The sequence below is a fragment of the Astatotilapia calliptera genome, chromosome 8 (assembly GCF_900246225.1).
Source record: "Astatotilapia calliptera chromosome 8, fAstCal1.2, whole genome shotgun sequence".
Classification (NCBI taxonomy): Eukaryota; Metazoa; Chordata; class Actinopteri; order Cichliformes; family Cichlidae; genus Astatotilapia; species Astatotilapia calliptera.
In genome coordinates this window covers 19554449-19574506 of record NC_039309.1, presented here as the reverse complement: position 1 = coordinate 19574506, position 20058 = coordinate 19554449, and the positions used below count along the sequence as shown (strand labels likewise).

At 39.6% G+C, this 20058-nt stretch overlaps 1 protein-coding gene across 2 annotated transcripts in view; it reads left to right on the top strand.

Annotated features, from left to right (window-relative positions):
- rab26 (RAB26, member RAS oncogene family) overlaps positions 1-20058 on the top strand; it is a 111936-nt gene that overhangs the window by 63031 nt on the left and 28847 nt on the right. For both annotated transcript variants that reach the window (XM_026177314.1, XM_026177315.1), the window contains exon 5: positions 8903-8955. In XM_026177314.1, the coding sequence (XP_026033099.1) occupies positions 8903-8955 (53 nt within the window). The remainder of the gene's footprint in view (positions 1-8902; positions 8956-20058) is intronic.

Here is a 20058-nt window from a genome sequence, read left to right as displayed (position 1 = left end):
CCTAATAATTCTGCAGTCCCTGTGGTTTTTTATGCAGACCTGTGAAAACTTTCTTCTTCACACTAACAGGTACCTGTTTCCAAAAAGCCACACTCCATAGCCAAACTGATTAGCTAGTTTCTCAAAAGGTGCTATTTTACTGCTATGCGGAAAGCATTAATAAGAAGAATAACAATAGATAATGTTTGGCTGTTTGTTTCACCTGCCTCTTCATCAGAATGTCATCAACTTTGCTACAAGCATCTGCAAGATAATATTAGTGACAAAGAACAGTTGTAGAACCTATAGAGGCTACATCTATTTCAGATTAAATCAGTCTCATTACCCAATAATGTTGCTGCTCTGCTCGGCCTCATCCGGTCTTGCCCGCATCATTTTTTATTCCTTCTATTCCATCTTACTGGGCCACTATTCTTGTCACTAATGAGCAACCATAGACCTCAGTCTGCTGCAGCAGCTTGTGGGGGCGACACATAACCCAACTAAGATCGGAAGGAGGGACAGCAGCAGAGAGAACGCTGATCAAGACAACATCTGTGGCAATGAGGAGAAAGGTAGAAAAGAAAAGATGGAGTGAGAAAGATGGGCAGGAACAAAGAAAGGGGATGAAAAGGGTTTGCATGAAAAAGCAGGAAAGGGTGATTGGAAGCAAAACATTAATGACATTGCTCTGTTCTGGGAAAGCAGCAAGCTGTGCAATTCATCATCAAAATCTATATATTTCTTTCTCATAAGCACATATCTTATATCTACTTGTGTATTTTAAATATTATAATTTATATGCAAGGTCACCATAAAAAATTTTTTTTTGGCTTTTTTGGGGGGGTTTGTAGAGAGTTATAATGAAGCTCAAAATCTGCTTGTACTCTCCACTGAATTCATTATTGAGCTAGTGTCATTACTTCTTACTCTACCTGCTTATATTTTTACAGTCTCCTGAAAAGACAGGTGTCAGCTATTTGTGGGTGCTTCCTAGAGAGGAATCATTAATCGCTCTTCATGGTGATAGAGCCACTTCTTTTTATAATGGATGCCATAGAATGAGGACTATTCTGTGCTTAGGCAGGCAAAGAGGTAGAGATGGTAAGTGGTGCTATAGCTGTCGGAGGAATAGTGAAAGTCATGGAAGGAGGGGACTGTGTAGCAATGTCACATTCTCCCTTTCATTTTGACATACAGTAACATCAATGGCAGGACAAAAACTTGCCTGAAGGGATGAAATGAAAATATTTCTCATCGGTGAGAAATGTCATATAGACAAAGGCTTTTTATTAGCAGGGGTCCTTTGCATGGTGTAGAGGTTCCGATGGATTGTGACTCTACTTTGTAAGCTCATGAAAATGTTATGGCACATAAATTAGTGCAATTTGTAAAGTCACCTTTGAAACTTTTCTTTTAAGGCCTGATTTGAGTTGTAATTCTCATGCCTGTATATACTGTATGTTTACCAGATCCACAGATTTGTACACTAAATATAAAAATAAACATGCTTCAGTATGTAGTCTTCTAAGATGGCGACCAGAACTACATTCCACACTTTTTGATTTTTTTGAGTATTGTTCAGGTACTCATATACATTAAATGTAGGGATATTTATTAGTAGAAGTGGGCGATATAGCCTCAAAAAATCTTGCGATTTTGCGATAACGATATTTTGGACAAAACAACGTCATAGTTCAATAGTATTGATGCAGATGGCCACCCCTCTCTGAGCCTGGTTCTAGAAAGGTTTCTTCCTGTTAAAGGGGAGTTTATCATTCCCTCTGTTGCTAAGGGCTTGGTCACAGGGAATGTTTTTATTGTTGGGGTTTCGTCTCTATTATTATAGAGTCTTGACCATAAACTATACACCACCTTGAGAAAACTGTTGTTGTGATTTGGCACTATATAAACACAATTGAACTGACACAGCATACTATTCAGTGACACAGCACAACTTAAAAGCCAAGGCAGTTTTTTCCCTGCAAAAAGCTAAGCAATAGCTTAACAGTATTTAACAACAGCAAAAGTAACTGTAAAACTGTCACTGCCCAGACAGTTTTTTACTGCAAACAGCAAGCCAAGACAGATCAATCCCAGATAGTAGACTGACACAGTGTCGACAGTGTCCGGGCAATCAGGTATCCTAGAATACATTTCTAACTGTGGTAATGACAGAGAAAAGTGCCCTGAGCTATGAGTAGAGTTTTGAAATAATACTGTTTCTGTGTCACCAAATGCACAATATTTTAGGGAAGAATGTAGGGGGTTACTCTTCACATGTCTGGTCGATGTGTCAAGATAGCGCTGATCTGCACAAGTGCTCTGATGTTTTCATTAACTGTCAGCTGACTGGTTGCCGCCATTCGTGATACCTGCTGAGAACATCCTCACCACAGAACACTGAGCGTGGGCCGCTTGAAGTAAATCATTCACAGGGTTTTTTTTTCCTGATCAGACATGTTAAACTTAACTGTTTAAATAAATGAATTAAAACCAACAATAAACAATATAAGTATTTTAATACAGCATGGAAAGTGAGCGCTTTTTCACTGGGTACATAAACATATGGATCAGCATTTTAATGCTGTTTGTAGATATTATTGATTCAACTGTACTCTAAACACCAGCTGTCTGTTATGCGTTTTAGAAGTCTACTATAAAAAAAAGAAGCTGTGTATGAATTCCTAGTGTTTTTGAAAACAGACAGTCTGATGATTAATCAGTTACCTTTAATTTAATATACAGGTGTAGAGCTCTTTACCACCTCCTTCCACATCAGTCTAGTGTTTTTGACCTTTCAGAATAATTTCACATTAATGGGCCTTTTACTGGATAACCGAGCGTATAGGCACAGCAGATAATTTGGTGTACTATGTGTTTTTTTCATTGCAAATATAAACCATAACAGTAAAAAGGCAGTAAAGCACATAGTGAAGCCAATTTAATGTCATTTGTTGTGGTGCTGTGTTATCCTGTTCTCAGAAGTATGGACAGGAACTGAAATAATCAGTTAAATATGTCCATTTCAGTCTTTGGGGTTTCTTCAGGAAGGGCATCTGGTGCACAAATCTAACGAATCAAAACATGGAATAACCTGCTCGTGTGAACCCTCGTGAATAAGGGAATAGCTCGTTAGTTATTCATAATTTAACTTTCATTATGGTTGAATATTTACTTGCGTTATGTTTTGCTCAATACCTCACAAACATGCTGCAAACATCACAGTATGAAGTGCTCAAAAATGACTACCGTATATTTTAGACCATAAGGCGCACCGGATTATAAGGTGCATTAAGCGAAACAGAACAGTCAGATAAGTCAAACTTTAATCAACTCATTCTTCTTGCTTCCTCCACTTCTGTACCATTGATTCATTAATGCTGTATTCTCTCCCAGCTGCTCTATTCCCATGTTGTTGCAGTATATTAATGACTAACCTCGTATTGTGGATGGATTATCTCAGTTGTTCTCCTGACTGAAGTTTGGTCCGTTTGCCGCATCCTGCCATGCGATTGCATTTGTCCCTAACCATCAGGAACCCTCACGTTAACTTTTATTGAGTGGAAAAAGTTATCGTTCATCCTCCAGTTTCACTATGTTTATGTTAGCGATCACGTAGCACATCATTATATACCAGCTAGCCCAACGTCAGTAACCCTACAAACGTCACTGCTGTTTAGTTTTCTGTCTTCATTTATGTCGGAAGTGATAGCAGAGCTGTACATTTGAATTTTTCCACAAATCTCTCAGTCAGAACATGCTATGTCATGTTTAAGTGGAAACTAGCGAGCTAACTTCCTGCTAACTTCCGTTAAATTTAATAAATTCTGTTTTCATGGATGCCTGGATGTTAAACCTAATTGTTATAACTGGTAAAGCATCAGCGCTGATCATTTTATTAAAGATGAAAGAGTTTAGACAGTTTTTAACTGTCAGTGATCCTGCACTGTTCGTTTGACTTTGGGACCTGAAGCAGACGGAGTTTTGGACCCAGATTACTCCGCGAGGCTCCTGACTATGGTAGCCGTAATGCTCCGACAATCCATCAAACGGTGCGGCTTTGTAGCTTACCAAAGTCGTACTAAAGCATTTTTTGACAGATTTTTGAGCGCCGTGTACTACATAAAATCGGTTCGAAGTCAGTAAGCACAACCAGAATTCATACATAAGGTGCACCGGATTATAAAGTGCACCGTCAATATTTGAGAAAATTAAAGGATTTTAAGTGCGCCTTATAATGCGGAAAATACGGTATGTTTAAAATTGGCTAAATTACTGTGGTGGTTACTATAGGTGCATAAAAGGGTCATTTTAGCACATTTGTATGTAGTTGCTTGACAGCATGATGATATCATACGCTTTCAAGGGCCAAGAATGGGCAAGTTTGGTTACGTCTGATCATACCGAAGATGTTAGTGGGAAAAACACACGAAAAAAGACAATATCATAATAATATGATATGTATTATAGCTTAGCTAAAAAAAAATGTCACATGCACATGTTAATTATCCTTTATTATAATCTCATTGTTTAACTGTAAAAAAAGACCAAAGTTTAATTAAATAATCATGATTATAAAATGTTACAGTTTCAGGTAAAGTAAGATATTAAGGTGTATTTTGCAAATTTAACATTCAGCAGTCACGATGCTCAACAGCACATTTCTGACCTGCTCCTATTTGCATTTATATGCATACGATCTGTATATTCAAAGGAAGGAGAGCAGGCACAGATGATCATCTGAGAGATGATGGATGGCAGTACTCTTTATGGATCACTTCACTATCCATCTCTTCATGCTCAAACTTTCATGCACGCACTTGGATTGTCAAGGTGGTAGTGGCTCACAAAGTCATTCATGTTGTGTGTAATACTGATAGTAGTTTGTGCTGGGGTCATATCCAAAGATGAAAGGTGTCTTGGTGGATTGGCTGTCTGAAACTGATATGATATGAGTGAGGATCCTTGTTTTCACTGAGCTGTGGAATGAGTGATGCCACGGTGTGTTGCCTGCATATAAAACACACTTTTACCTTCAGCTTTCTGCCCAAACAAATGTCACAGCAATTAAGGGGAAGTCTCAAACTCCCTCATTTGTGACAAAATGCCTTTTTCTGCTTTCAGTACAAAGTCTGAACATGAGGGCTTTTTTTCTCACATTTTAGTGCCACACATCAGAGAGCTCAAAAGACGTTTCATGTACTTTAACTACTGGACACACACATAGACCGGTGAGAGGTTATAAATGACAGTCGCTAATGTACTTTTCTAAACCATGAAAAACATGCACATTTACACCATTACAAGAAAAAGTAGTTGAAATGGAGATAGAAAATAAATGTATGCTACACATTTAAACAGGGGGAGAGCAATTTTACGTCTTCTTTCAGAGCAAAGAGATGTGGACACTTCTCACACAGCATTGACAACTGAGGTAAACAGTCAACAGTGGACTTCGACACATAGGGAAAAACTGCTGTCCAGACAGTAGCAGAAACACAACAGCAATTATGGGTACATTTGATGGTTTTGATCTTCCTTGACTGACTTAAATATTTTGTCTTACAGCAGCCAACATATGCTCTTGAACTGGGAGGGGTAAGAAAGCAGAACTCAGTTGACTGTAATCTATTGTCATGTAGTGGCCAATATTTTACACACTAACTTTAAAACTGATTATTTTCTCAAAGAGAAACAGGCAACGCTTTACCCTAATCTATACCACCCCACAACATCTTCTTACTTGTACCAGTAGTTGTACGTTAGCAATCCTGACTTGCAGCTATAGTGAATAGTGTAATCCAGCGGTCCCCAACTCCCGGGCCTCGGACCGGTACCGGTCCGTGAGTCGTTTGGTACCGGGCCGCGAGAGATGAGGCTCAGGTGTGAAATGTGTGGTTTTCAGGGTTTTTATCGGTTTTCAGCGTTATTTTGTTATCGTTTTTATCATTTACTCGGTTTTCCTGGGTCTTTCCACCTGTGTTATGAATAACTCTTCTATTTTTCAGTAGCGGTACTAGTTTTATTTTGTTGTATTTATCCGCGACACCTTAAAGGCCGGTCCGTGAAAAAAAAAAAAAGGTTGGGGACCGCTGGTGTAATCCACTGCTCATGCATTGTCAGACCCAAAGACAGCCGACGGAAGGGCTGCCTGAGGGCACTGAGGCTATTCACAATCATTTTTCTGACTGATTATATTTGCATATTCTGTCACACATGTGCAAATTGTACTTGCGTTTTTGACCCTGTGCAAACCTCAGTACACTTGAGCATTTGAATCTGTGATTCACTCTGTGATTGCAGATAAATCTGAGTACCCACATAGAGACTGAGGCACACTTTCAAACGTTTTGCACACATTAATATGCCATAATCATACACCAACACCTAAAACCAGCAGTATTTCTCTTTTTTTTTTTTGCAGAGTTCATTCTTCTGCCTATTATTTTGCAACCTGTGATAACTAAACTCTGCTTCTCAGCTTCTGTGAGAAAGTTCTCCAACTTCATCTGTCTTGCTTTTGGCAAGATGTAATTGGATTAGGGAGGGTGAAGGAAAGCAACTCCTTGTGGTTTACTCTCGTCTTCTTCTAGTATCTTATAAACAACAGGAGCAACGGGAGAGGAAATTAACTTGTGGTGGCAGATCATCTCTCGCTCTCTCGCTCTGTCCTTCCTATCTTTTTTCTTCATGCTTCCCTCTCCCCCTCACTGTGCTTTTTCAGTTTGGCTGGAGCTGACGGTGATTACAACTCATTAAACACCCTTCACGCACTTGTCTGGCTGAAATGAACAAACAAAGGATTTAATCCAAAATAGGCAAAAATGCAGCCTTGACTCTGGCGTGCCGGGATCGGGGGATGAGTAAGGAGAGTAAACAGGAGACATACTTTAAGGTGTGCATGGAATAAAGTGGCAGAATGAGGATGGAGTGAGATGTAAGTAGTGGAGAAGATGGCTGGAGGGATTACATGCAGTAGGAGGAGAGGAGGTGCTGGGGAGGTAAATAGCTTACACTAATTCTTAAAAGAGAAGGTTGTTCAAGCTGTGAAAATGAGTTAGAATTGCCCTCGCAGGTGTAATGAGTTTTTCTTTCTGTCTCGAGCTTTATAATGCACACCCTCCAGTAACACCTGAGGTGATATTATGCTCCACAGCCGAACAATGCAGTTGGAGGTAATTAGAATTCACGCGCGCAATTATGTTGTCAGATATAATGCTAATACCGTGGTAAATGAAAGAGATCAGCACTTTGCTCACGTAACAGTGGGGGGCATTTTATTTTACGTTTTTCATCCAGCGAAATCCAGAGAGTTTTATGGAGCATTAAAATACCAGAAAAATCACTTTTTAGTTAGATGGAAAAATACTTCACTGAACACCACAAGTTCACGTGTCTTGTAATACAGTTAGGTTCAATTTGTTGGGGGATATGAGATGTATAATATTTATGGTGTATTCTCCTATGTAATTATGGTGCAAAATTTCCCACATGCATCTACGTTGACCTTTTGTGAGTAAAATCTAATTAGACTTTGCAAAGTTCTGGAAAGTATGCATGGCTAAAGCAATGCTCATTTTCTGTACAGCCATCTGTAATCTGTAGTCTGCCTTGACATTTAGAAGAGGATATATTAAAAAAAAAAAAAACAGCTGCGTGTCGGTGAAACCTCGTCATCATTGCCATCAAATAGATGCATGACTATATAAGTTTTCAAGATTTAATGTCTCATAGAAGCCGATTCTGCTCCAATCACATAGGCAACGATGATAAAATACACAATTTTCTGACATCAGCATAAATGATCTATAAAAAAGTATAAGTCAGCATGTTTTATAAAAACTTCATAAAAACCTCTGAATTGTAGTGTAACCCTTGCCCTTCAGAGGGAGTTCTGAGTGTCATGTTTAGGCTGTGTGCAGGCAGAAATGGTAAAATGGAAGATCCAAAGTACAGATAAAACGTAAACTCCAAAAACAGATCAAAATAACAACCTTCCGAAATACAAAGAATAAACTTGGGCAGTCAGGCAGACAGAACACACAGCATGAATGAGGGTAGATCGCGACAGTGACACAGAGAAACTTAAATACACAGAGGGAGCAATTGGGGAATGGGAAACAGGAGGGAAACACAGCTGGGACAAATCAGTGCTAAAGAGACAAAGGAAGCAAAACCTGATACAATAACATGAGACACAGACTTTCAAAGTAAAACAGGAAACATAACACAGAGACGCAGACATGACACAGGGATACAGCAGACAGGGGAGACAGCAACTATGGATCACAGACAGAAAACCAGAACACTAAAACTCAAACAAAACCCACACAGAGAACCTAAACTAAGAATAATCCTATAACCCATAAGACAAAGCTAGAATATAATGAAATAAACAAAATCAAAGAACCAAAAACACAACACGGGGCTGACGACCCAGGCACCCTAACACTGAGTGCTCTTGTTGATCATGAAATACCTCATCACTGTGAGCCACAGTTAATATGAAAATGCTCAGTGATCACTCCAAGCAGCACTAATGGTGATTACAGTGTCTGTATTGATTATTGTGGTGAATCAATAACTTTGTGAAAGCAGACAAAAATTGGCACCACTGCCAGTAAACTGTCCCGATCACCTCTTTTTCACCCGCACTGTGGCAGCACTTAATCTAGAAACTGCATTTATGTCCATGAAAAACAAGGCCTGCATCATGCTGAGTTCTCAAAGTGTGAGTTAGATCATGAAAGTGTCAATGAATTGGCGCCACAGTGGTGGGAAAGAGGTGTAAGAAAATACTTTCTGGATGTCGTGAACTGTTTGTTGCCACCAAACACGCTAAATAATCTGATCACTTGTAATTTTGTGACATGAAGTTCGATCCAATTTCAAATGTGACGTTTTTATTTTCTCTCCTCAGCTCTGCTGCTTCTGTACGACGTCACCAACAAAGCATCCTTCGATAACATCAGGGTAAGATCAAACTCGCCTGCTTGTCAGTTGCACCTCATTTCTATTCAGGTTCTGAAAGAATGTTGTTTCATTTATGCTACGCAAAGTGGTCTGTGTATCATCTCATTCACAAGCAAGGATGATATGGGCAATGTCTCTCGCCCTATTGTACCTGGGATAGGCCCCCCCCCCCCCCCCCCCCCCCCCCCCCACCCCATGAGGCAATGACAAGGATAAGTGGAAGAGAATGGAGGGATGGATATATGGATGATACAGTGGCTAGGCTTGCTGTCAAATTACCCTAACCCTCAGGTGGAGGGAAGCTCCTCACCAGGAGTCAGAGCAGTCAGAGGGACTTTTACTCCAAGAGTGACGGCCAAACATCTGCAAGGAGCTTGGAGAAATGGAGATGTTAGAGCTAAGTTATTAACAATGTGGGTCACATATAGCCCACTTTGAGCTCAAGTTGGCCAGACCAGTGAAACTCCCCTTTTGTTAGTGTAACAAATTTTAACTACACATTTAATGAGAGCTGTCTGGATAAAAGAAAAAGACGTATAGTTTCAGCAGTAGGTCTCAGTTTTTTCTACATGATAAAGTAATGCTGCTGGAAGAAGTCTGTCAGCATAATTAATATCTGGCTTAAATTGTAAGAAATAAATGTGTAAAATTAAAGAAATCATTCTGTTAGCTCGTTGCCCAGACTCCCAAAAATAGAAAGTTTTTGGTAATTCATGAAAAATCTCCTCGTTTTTTTGGAGGAAAGGTTGTTTCTTTTTTCTTTTTTCATTTCTTTTTTTATTTCTATGTATATTTCTAGATATTTCTACAGTAAGTGCAACAATGCAAAGATTTCTGTTTAATTGCTTATTTATCAATTAGTAAAATTGGTGTGATTGACTGTGGGCAATGTCTAAAACATTAAGAAAGGTTGTAAAACACAGTTAAAGGTCCAAAAATTGATGCCTTCTTTCACATTTTTCAAAGCATCAAGTGGGCCGGACTGGACTCTTTGGTTGTCCTAATTCTGCCCCCCCAGGCCTTATATTTGGCACCCTGTGTTACATTTGGGTTGGTCTAGCACTCAGATGTATGTGTAAGCATGTGCTCTCACACATAAAAACAGAATTCCACAGGATGCTTAGCTGGATTATCTCTGCCTTGCAAACGTAAGCTCCTCCTGAGGTAGGGACATCTGCTCATTTTTAATGACATGCTGCCTTCGTGACCAGCCGGCGGGTACGAGACATGATAAATAGCTTTATTATATGTTACTGAGACTTAGGAGGTCGTTTCATTATTCATTGACTTTCCTCCCACGTACTGGCAGTCGGCTGTATCTCTGAACATCAGCTCCTGTCTACTTCTAAATTGTTTCTTTTCATGTAAACAAAGCAGAAAAGCACAAAGATATCATTTGTGTCTGGTAAAAAAATTGCATTTGATTACATTAGTTTTCAAAGCCGTCTTCAAAGTTACGCCATAAAATCTCCGATACTTGCTCATGCTCAGACCGGGGATCAGATGAAGGCGACGGTGATGATGATAGGAGAGCTGAGGATGACCAATGTAACACCAAATGAAGGGAGGGGACAAAGTTGAAGAGCATAGGGGTGCAGATTACAAAACCTTTATCTCTCCCTTTGAAGTGGCAGCCTGTCTGTCACCCAAACTCAGTTCCCACTGTGATTTTCCAGCCATTTCTTGCCCCATTTGGTGCCACTCCCCACCGTGCCTTGTAGGTGCATGATTTTCCTTTGATTAACACAGGGTAGAGTTAAAAGCAGGAGATGGCCATTTAAAAAAGCGAGTGTCTTTCACATCAGGCAGAGGAATGGTTCCACAGCCATCTGGCAGGTCTGATCCACTTACACCTGATGTGTGTGTGTGTGTGTGTGGATGGATGTGCGGGGCTACCGGTGTGACCTCAGCATGCACTCGCACTCATACAGGTGTGTGTCTGTGTTGGTGTGCAAATGGCTTCATTAGCAGCGGAAGGAAGAGGAGTCCCTAGAGAGAAAGAGACACAGAGCTTAGCTTCTGTCCAAACAGCCGCTCACCGTCATTATGCCTGCATTTAAATAGCTCTCGGTTGGGGATATGAAACCTTGGATACTAACAACAAATGCCCAAACCAACCATGGATAACCCTAACTTTCAGGGGTCCCCTGTCTCGTCTGTCACATTCACTTTTAGCCAGCTGGTTGTTACTGGTCTCAGCCATCAGCTTCTATTTGCTGCATCAGGTTTTCGAGCTAAATTTTGGGGCTACATCACCCTGATGTCACCCTGACACGTACTGTTAGGAAAGCGGTCAGCCTGTTCTTTTGAGGTTTATCAGCCTCTAGAATCAATTGATGATTAGATTACAGTAACAAGTGGGAGCTCTAAATGCAGCAGAAAAATTTGGTTTGGAAGTAATGTTCCTGTGTTATCAGTAATAGACGAATTAACTCCAAATGATACCAGTAAATTCTAAAGGAAAATGTCAGGACATCTCTGGTACAGGAGATGTCCTGACATCTAGGCCCCATCGTACCATTTATCTGTGAAATGAATCTCAAGGGGAAGTGGGTGTTGTATCTATGCAAAGTTCACAAGACGCTCTGTTGAAGAAGAACAAAGGTTTGGACTGTCAAATGTCAAAATGTCAAAGATTCTTCCAACAGAAATCTTGTCGATTGTCCATGAACGATACAGAATTTAATGTTCTGAGCACTAGATTAGGATAAGATTCACAGGCTATACAGGCCTGAGTTAGCATAAAAATGTTCAATGTTACAGTTCATGACAGTAAAAAGACAAAAAGACGAGTATGGCTTTTTAAAAAAGGTTCCCAGGGGAAAGGCTCTTCTCTCTGAAAAGAAAATGACATCATGGGTTAGACTTGCAAAGATGCATCTGAACAAACCACAAGACTTCTCGAACAATGTCGTTTAAGAATATGAGACCAAAGTGATGTTTGATCATAATGCGTACACGTTTGCTGTAAACCAATCACAGCATATCGATACAAACACCTCATATCAACTATCAAGCATGGCGGTGGAGGGATGATGATTTGGGCTTTTTTTTTTGCAACCACAGCACCTGCCTGGGTACATTGCTGTCATTAAGTTGACCATGTATGTTTTATTTATTGTACGCAACAACACAATCTACAGCAAATCTACAACAAAAGGGCTTAAAAAGAAAAGATTAAAGGTGTTTCAATTGCCTGGCCAAAGATCTTACATTGATTGAAATACTGTGGTTGAAACCTTCAGAGAGCTGCTCATAAACAAATAACCCCAAACATCACTGAACCAAAGTTATGCTGTAAGGAAGAGTGCACCAAAATCTCTCCCAAACGATGTGCAAAGCTGATGAAGTTATAAAGAAAGTATCACTCCAAGTTGTTGCTGCTAAAGGTTTTTCTCGTTTGTTTAGTGTTTCACAGGTCTGCACATCCAGTGAGGAATTTAAGGGGCTCACAGAATTTGGTGAAGGGAGCTAGTGGATGTTTTTTCTCTTTAGTGGTCTCTGTGTTAATTTTTGCTGTGGATATATTTTCATCATGCTGTATATGTCTTCTTTTAAAATGCAAGTTTATATGAGTGATACCTTGGTCAGGTCTCTCTTGAAAAAAAAAATATATATATATATATTTTTATCTCAGTGAGACTTTATGGTAAATAAAGGGGGAGAAGGCTCAATAGGAAAATCATAATGAATACCCAAGGCACTAACCCTTTCTTTTCTTTCTACTTGAGTGCCACGAGTTTACTGTCAGTCAGAGAGCTGAGTGCAGCATACACACAAAACATTGCTCCAACAGCCTGCAGGCTTGTTCATGTGAAGGGCAGCTCCTTGCACCACCCCACACATACACAGCATGATTGTTAAATTCACTAAATATTCACATTAGCCATTAGGAGAGAGGAGCTTAGCTGCTTTGCTGTAGTCCATGTTTTTTTGTGATCCCTCAGACTATTCGTCACTCTGTTAGGAGTCTGGAGATGGTTTCCTTCATGTGTTCACAGTGTGTTGGTCGGTACAGCTCAAACCTGATGAACATCCACAATTGTATCTCTTTCTTTTTTTTTTTCTCTTTTTGGAGTCCTCAGAAATTTAATTTGTTCCTGTCATGATTAATTTGCCCCAGCATGTGTTTGTGAACATTATCCTCACTTAGATCCTTGTTCTTCAAATTAAAGCCAGATTGTCATCGAGGTAAACATCTAGCTGTAATTTTACACTTAAACCAATGGAGTTAAATTCATTTAATCTGTAATATTGCATTGTTTTCCTTATATCTTTTTGTCAATATTATTCATTTTATTTAATAGATTTCTCTCTTTTAACGTTTAGAACTTGAAAATCTGTTGAGTTGTTTGGTTATACAGTATTCTGCAAAATTCTTGATTCTAATGCACTTGAAAGAAAATATTTGGAATGATCGCCTTTATTCTTCTGGACTCTCTTAGGCAAACTTTCTTGTAATTTCTCGAAGCAGTCTTCAGGAATAGTTCTCCAGTCTGCTTGATTGAGATTCAAAGCTTTTGTTTGGATGTTTGCTGACTTTTGTTCTGTTCTTCTTGCAGCCTGTTACAAAGTATTGAAGTCTAGGCTCTGAGGAGGTCAGTGTTGGAAAGGTTACGTTTAAAATGTATTCCACTACAGATTACAGAATACATGGTGCTAAATGTATTTTGTAACGTATTCCGTTAAGCTACTCAATGAGAGTAACGTATTCTGAATACTTTGGATTACTTAATATATTGTCATGTTTTTTACAACTACATGAATGTACTATTGCTGTGTGATTTATTACTATTACTGAAGGCTTTGGCCTTGGCGAACAGTGGATGAACTGAAAAATACATCTCTCAGGTCCTGTGTGTGGTCTTTACTCAATTTGTTTGCTATTTCTTAAGGACTTGCTAAGTTGTCTGCTATATATAGATACAACACTGAGTCATACCTTGAATTAGATACCTTTTTTATGCTTGAACAGTCCATAGTTTAGTTTTAAGAGACTTAACAGACAAAAATCCAATGAAATGATCAAGTATAAGGACAAGACTGAAAATGAGATGTTTTCTGTGTCTGTACCAGAGCAGACACAAATAATGTTTCCCACAGCAAAATTACATATTATAGCTAACTATGACATTATCCTCTCAGAAGCTACAAGAAGGTACGTAATTTATTTTTAATGAGTGAAAAGTGACATTATTTGTGTGCCTCTTTATCATAGAGTCAGCAGTAGGTACATTAAAAAGTCTGTTTTGTTATCAGTTTGTGCTGTCTTCTTCAGAAAGGCCCACAGCTGCATGAAATGCTCGTGGGTCTTGTTTCACTTCCCAGTTGTGCAGAGAGCCATGGGAGCAACTCAGATCGGTCTGCCGGGTTGTTGTTATGTTGTTATGTTATGTTATGTTGCTATCAAAGCCAGAGAAACAGGGAAGAGCCACCAGAAAACTTTAAAAATTAGAACTGGAGATTGAACTATAAGAGGAGAAATACAAACAGTATTAAGCTATACGCTGAAGCATCAGGCATGACTGGCCTGATTTGTTGAATTATTTCTTGCTTAATTTAACTTTATGAAGCCGTAGCACTGTTATCGTTTCACATCAGAAGATAAATCCTCATTATCCTGACATGATTTTACTCCAGATTATACAGAGCAATTTGTCATGTGCGGTGTTACTTGTATAACGCATCCAGCCTCCTCTAAATGGAGCGTCGTTGTTTCTGAGTGTTTGAGTGTTTTTGTAGTTATCAGCATCAGTTCAAAAAGACAAAAACAAAAAACCAGCTTTAATGCTTCAGAGCAGATGCAGACACAGTAGGATGCTAGTGGACAGTTGGAGTGTGTGTATATGTGTGTGTCACGAATATACTGCGAGCCCTAATCCCTTCAGAGAGAGCACACCTGCTCAGCACAGTGAGCCACGACAATCTGAGAAACAGGCACCCACGCAAAGGTAATTTGGGTTCATTAGTGTTCATTAGTTCTAATTACAATAATCGAGGTGCAGACACCCACACTCCCTTGTTTTTATTTGTACTATGTATTGTATAAGGTTCATGGGGCACTGTATGCTTCGCTCTTACCTGCAGGATTTGTAGTATTTGGCTGTTGTGGGAGCAAGAAATCTCCCTGGGAGTTGTGCCATCATTAGCAAGCAATGTCAGCTAATAGTAGCTACCCTGGTAAGCAAGGTGCAAATGGTAAATGGCCTGTATTTGTACAGTCCCCTAGGGACCCCAAAGCACTTTACACACCCAGTCATCCACCCATTCACACACAGGTGGAGGCAAGCTACAGTTGTAGCCACTGGGGCAGACTGACAGAAGCGAGGCTGCCATATCGCGCCGTCGGCCCTTCTGGCCAACACCAGTAGGCGGTAGGTGAAGTGTCCTGACCAAGGACACAACGACCGAGACTGTCCGAGCCGGGGCTCGAACCGGCAACCTTCCGATTACAAGGCGAACTGCCAACTCTTGAGCCACGATCACCCCACAGGTTCTCCTAAACAGTGCACATCTGTTTGTGTAAATGAGAGCAATTTTTACTTGTCACATTTGCATTTCATTGAGGAGCAATATAGCGAAAAGAGGATTTATTTCTATTTGCAGTCATTTGTATTTTCCACACCTTTCATATGTGTGTGGAACACCTGCTTGCCATTACACTGTTTAAGGAGGAGTTGTAAAGTGGCTTATAGCAGCTGGACTATCAACTGATGTAGGCTGTCATTACCTTCATCTGCTATCAGCTGATATAATGGGATTGCTAACCAAGCTTGATTCACACAACTCAAGTTACTTGTGGTCCCTCCACGACCACCACTACCCCATATTTGTCATAAATAAGAACATTATGTAGTTAAAATGAGAAATGTTTTTGTAACAGGCTGTAGACTTATGTATTTCTACTCTAAAGTTGGCCTTTTTTAATGAGGGACTTTATCGGCATAATCCAGACCAAATCGTCAAGATGCTATTTAACTGCCATAGTGACACGTTAAAGCACGTAAGTTATTATAACTGCAGTCTATGCAACAGTGTGTACAAATATAGGACTTAAACAGCTCTGTACTAAATATAATGTTCCAATTAACACTGTATGCATTTTGAGAATTTTACATTTAGTTGTCTAAAAATGTAGTTGCAGTGAACGGTGAATTTGTTTTTATACTAGCAGTACTTCTGTTAGTGAAGCAAAAGAGTTTTCCATGGGTTCTTCAAACAAGCCGTTTAAAGCTACATATTTAATAACTGGTTAAAACCATTTATTGTTGGGATGGAATTACAAGTGATACAAGAAGTTTGAAGATCATCTATTCAAGCTTTAACTGAGATAAATGTAGTCATGTGGCGCACGCTGCTCTACAAAGCTACTTCACTGCCCTGTATGCCACCCATGGTGTGAATCTATTAGCAGCAGTGCTTCAGAGTGAAGGCTGGAGAGCAACTTTAAGATAAGCACTGGAGACACAGTCCCCAGTGCTGTCCATCTATCATTCTCTCTCCTTTTGAGACTCTTTTCAATCTGTAATCGCAACTACAACTATTGTTATTGCTGTTTGACCGGTCTCTTTTTCCTCTATTCTGCCATTTTTATGTCTCTGTTTTACTGCCAGTACAATGTGCCTGCTGTAGAGAATTTAAAACCCGCAATTTAGATTGTTTATTTATTTATTTTTTTCCAGTATTTGGAAGAAAGGGTGGCATCATAAGCTAATGCTTGCTAGCTTGGATGCCAAGGTGCTGTCCAGCCCACAGATGCATGAGTTGAAGAGATTCTCACATCAGATTAGTAGTGATGACTGCACCTTTGCTTTGTTAAGCATGTTGCACTGTGACCCCAAAGCAAGAAGGTTCCGGCCTTCTGATTGGCCCTCATCGGCTGTGGTCTTTCTATGTGGGATTTGCACATTCTCCCAGAGCACTTGTAGCCTGTTAATAGAGATTACTCCAGCTTCCTCCAAAAGCCATTCTTGTCAGGTTAATTGGTAATTCATAAAGGGCTGTAGGTGTAGATTAGAGAGGGTGTAGCTTTTCCTTTGTGATCGACCGATGACCTGAACTTATGTTCAAATTGTTGTGTCCCTACTGCAATCTACACAATGGGTAACCATAAGCCGAATGATCAAGGACATGTTGATGATCATGTGTTTTGGTGGTTGTCATGCCAACAGGTGCATAACTGCTCTTAAGATGTTTTCTTTTCCACCACCATTGCAAATATATTTGCCTGGACCTTGATTATGTCTCTTTGTACCCATCTTAGGCGCATTATTATAGTGCAGGCGCTGTTTGTGTGGTGATTTTTATTATAAAACTGAAATGTCTCTTGAATAATCAAAAAAGAATGACCAGAATCGTAGAAGGACAGGAGTACTGTTTGGATAAAAGCTTTTCAGGCTGCATTATTCATACTAGCTCCATTATTACATGTCCTGTAAATATAGTTGTAATTTTTCCTTGAAGCCTTGAATGCTTTACAACCTCATATCGGGGCTATACAGCTGCTACTGTGGAACCATACACTCTGCTGGCTAAAGATTTACGCTGACATGCAAGTAGCACACTTGAGTGCATGCATACAAAGGCCACAGCATGCAAGCAAGCATGCAAGCACGCATGCACAAGCAAATTTTATTGGTATCGACCAACACGCTTGGACACAGAGGTCACAGAAAGAAAAATCTTTAAATCATTAAATCACTGAAGGCCTTTGTGTGGAGCGGAGGCTCTGTTGTTTAAACGATTACCTCGACAGTAGAGTAAAAATCGATGCGATGTACACTCAGTGTCAGCGGGCATGCTGCCAGCTAAACGTTCAGAGAGAAAGAAGAGGGCAAGACTATAGACAGCAGAAAAACTCTGTGCAAATAGAAGAAGTGGAGGTTTATTGCAATCTTTTTGCATATGCCGTATGGCGCAACCTTAATACAATATCTGTTAATTTACTGAATGCTTAATGATTTCGCCCATGTATGCTGGCCCTGAAGCGTCCTTTCTCAGTGTGATGACTCCAAAGAAGTTTAGTCTAAGTTCTCATCTTTTTCTCATCTTTTCCTTCATTTTTGTCACATATCAATATGCTGTTATTTTGGTCATTGCTAATATTAAACAACGCGTCAAAGTTTTAAATGACCTTGTTGTTTGTACAATCGTACAAATGTATTTGCACTTATTCTAATTTATTTATTGTTTTATTCTTGGCTCTGCATGATCTCAGCACAAAATATCATACTTAACACCATCATCTCAGCTACAAAGTTCTGGCTGTGAGCACAGGAGCCACACCCATTCTTCTTTGCAGAACCTCTTAAGCTCCATTAGGTTGGATGGGGAGCGTCAGTGAGCAAACATTTTCAGATCTCTCCACATATGTTCAGTCAGGCTCTTTGCCACTGAAGGACATTCATAGACTGGTCCTGGAGCCACTCCTTTGTTATCTTGGCAGTGTGTTCATGGTCGTTGTCCTGTTGGAAGATGAACTTTTTGCCTAATTCTGTGCTCCACAGCGCGTTGGAGTGGGCTGTCATCAATGATGCTTGTACTTTGCTGCATTCCTTTTTCCTTCATCCCTGTCTAGTCTCCCGGTTTCTGCTACCAATAACATCTCTCTCCACAGAGGACCTTCAGTGCTGCAGATATTCTTCTTTTTTTTTTTGCACAATCCTGTCTCGGAAGTCTGTAGACAATCCCACTGACTTCATGGCTTGTTTTGTGCTCTAACATTTTTATAAATTTGGAAGAACTTTTTTTCCCTTTGTCAGTCACAGATGTTCTGTGCAGAATTTTAAGGTCAAAAATTAATGCAATTCGTTTTAAAATAAGGCTGTAACATGACAAAATGTGGAACAGCAGCTTTGTGAATACTTTACAGAGGCACTGTTTTTATCTACCTCAGTCTGCAGAAACCTCACATTAGTTTCAGATCTTTATACAGAGGGCAGATTGTTTTTAGTCTGAAGTTACCTTGTAGCAAATAATCGGTTCATTACCAGTTTGGACATCTGCAATAAAAAAAATACTATGTAGGGATATTGTAGGGAATATGTATGGAATCTGAAGCAATACTATAAAATAACCATAATGACAATGATTGAAGGGTCCTGTGTGTTTATGAGTATCGGTGTAAAGGACAGTCTAGTAAGTAAAATAAAAATACACCAGATAATTGTTTTCTTTTCCATCACAACCTCAACTTATAAAGGTTGATAATCTGCCCAATTTGCCTAATTGAGCTGCAAATCTGCCTCAAATGTCTCGAATGCTGCTGAAATAGAGAAAAAAATCATTTTGACTGGCAGACTGGGGTGGCAGTGCTTTGCTGTTCAAGGTCCTCTCCTTTGCCAAGTAGAACATTAACAATGCAGGCACACTCTCCGTATGGAACGCCAGGACTGCCATAATGAATTAATTAAATACACCATTAAATAATTAATTAAATGTGGCAATAATTAATTAAAATTGGAATTAATTAATTAAATAAATAGTTATGACACATGTAATTAATTAATTATTGACACATTTAATTAATTATTTATGTATTTCACATTTTAATTAATTATTGACACATTTAATTAATTATTTAATGATATATTTATTTATTTCATTTTGGCAGTCCTGGCGCCTGGCTCTCATCTTGAAATAATTTTATCTGTCAGCCTCACCCATCAAACTCAGGGGGCGGGGTTAACGCTGCCCATGCAGCTTCTCTAACATTTGATTGGTTGCCGTGCAAAGTAAGTCAAAACAGGTCGATCCTAGATAATCGATTGCTTGTGTAGACTTGGGGCAGCCAGTTATCCCAGAATGCAGATCAAATCACAAGCAGCAATGGTGGTGGTGTAGTTTTAAAATACCCCGTTTTTCTGTCACCAGCTACACTTTTAACAGTGTTTTAGCCGCGAATGTCGCGCCGTATGTCTGGTCAGGTTGTCAACATAGAACATGCTTGCAAAAGTGCTCAGATGTTTTCAGAGATTTCACTAGCTCTGCTAACAGTTAGCATGCAGAGTGCACCGAGGGGGTTACGTTAACTGGTTTGTTTACATATTCCACTCTCCGTGTTCCACATGTTGCATTCGCAGATTCTCATTTTCACCGAACGAT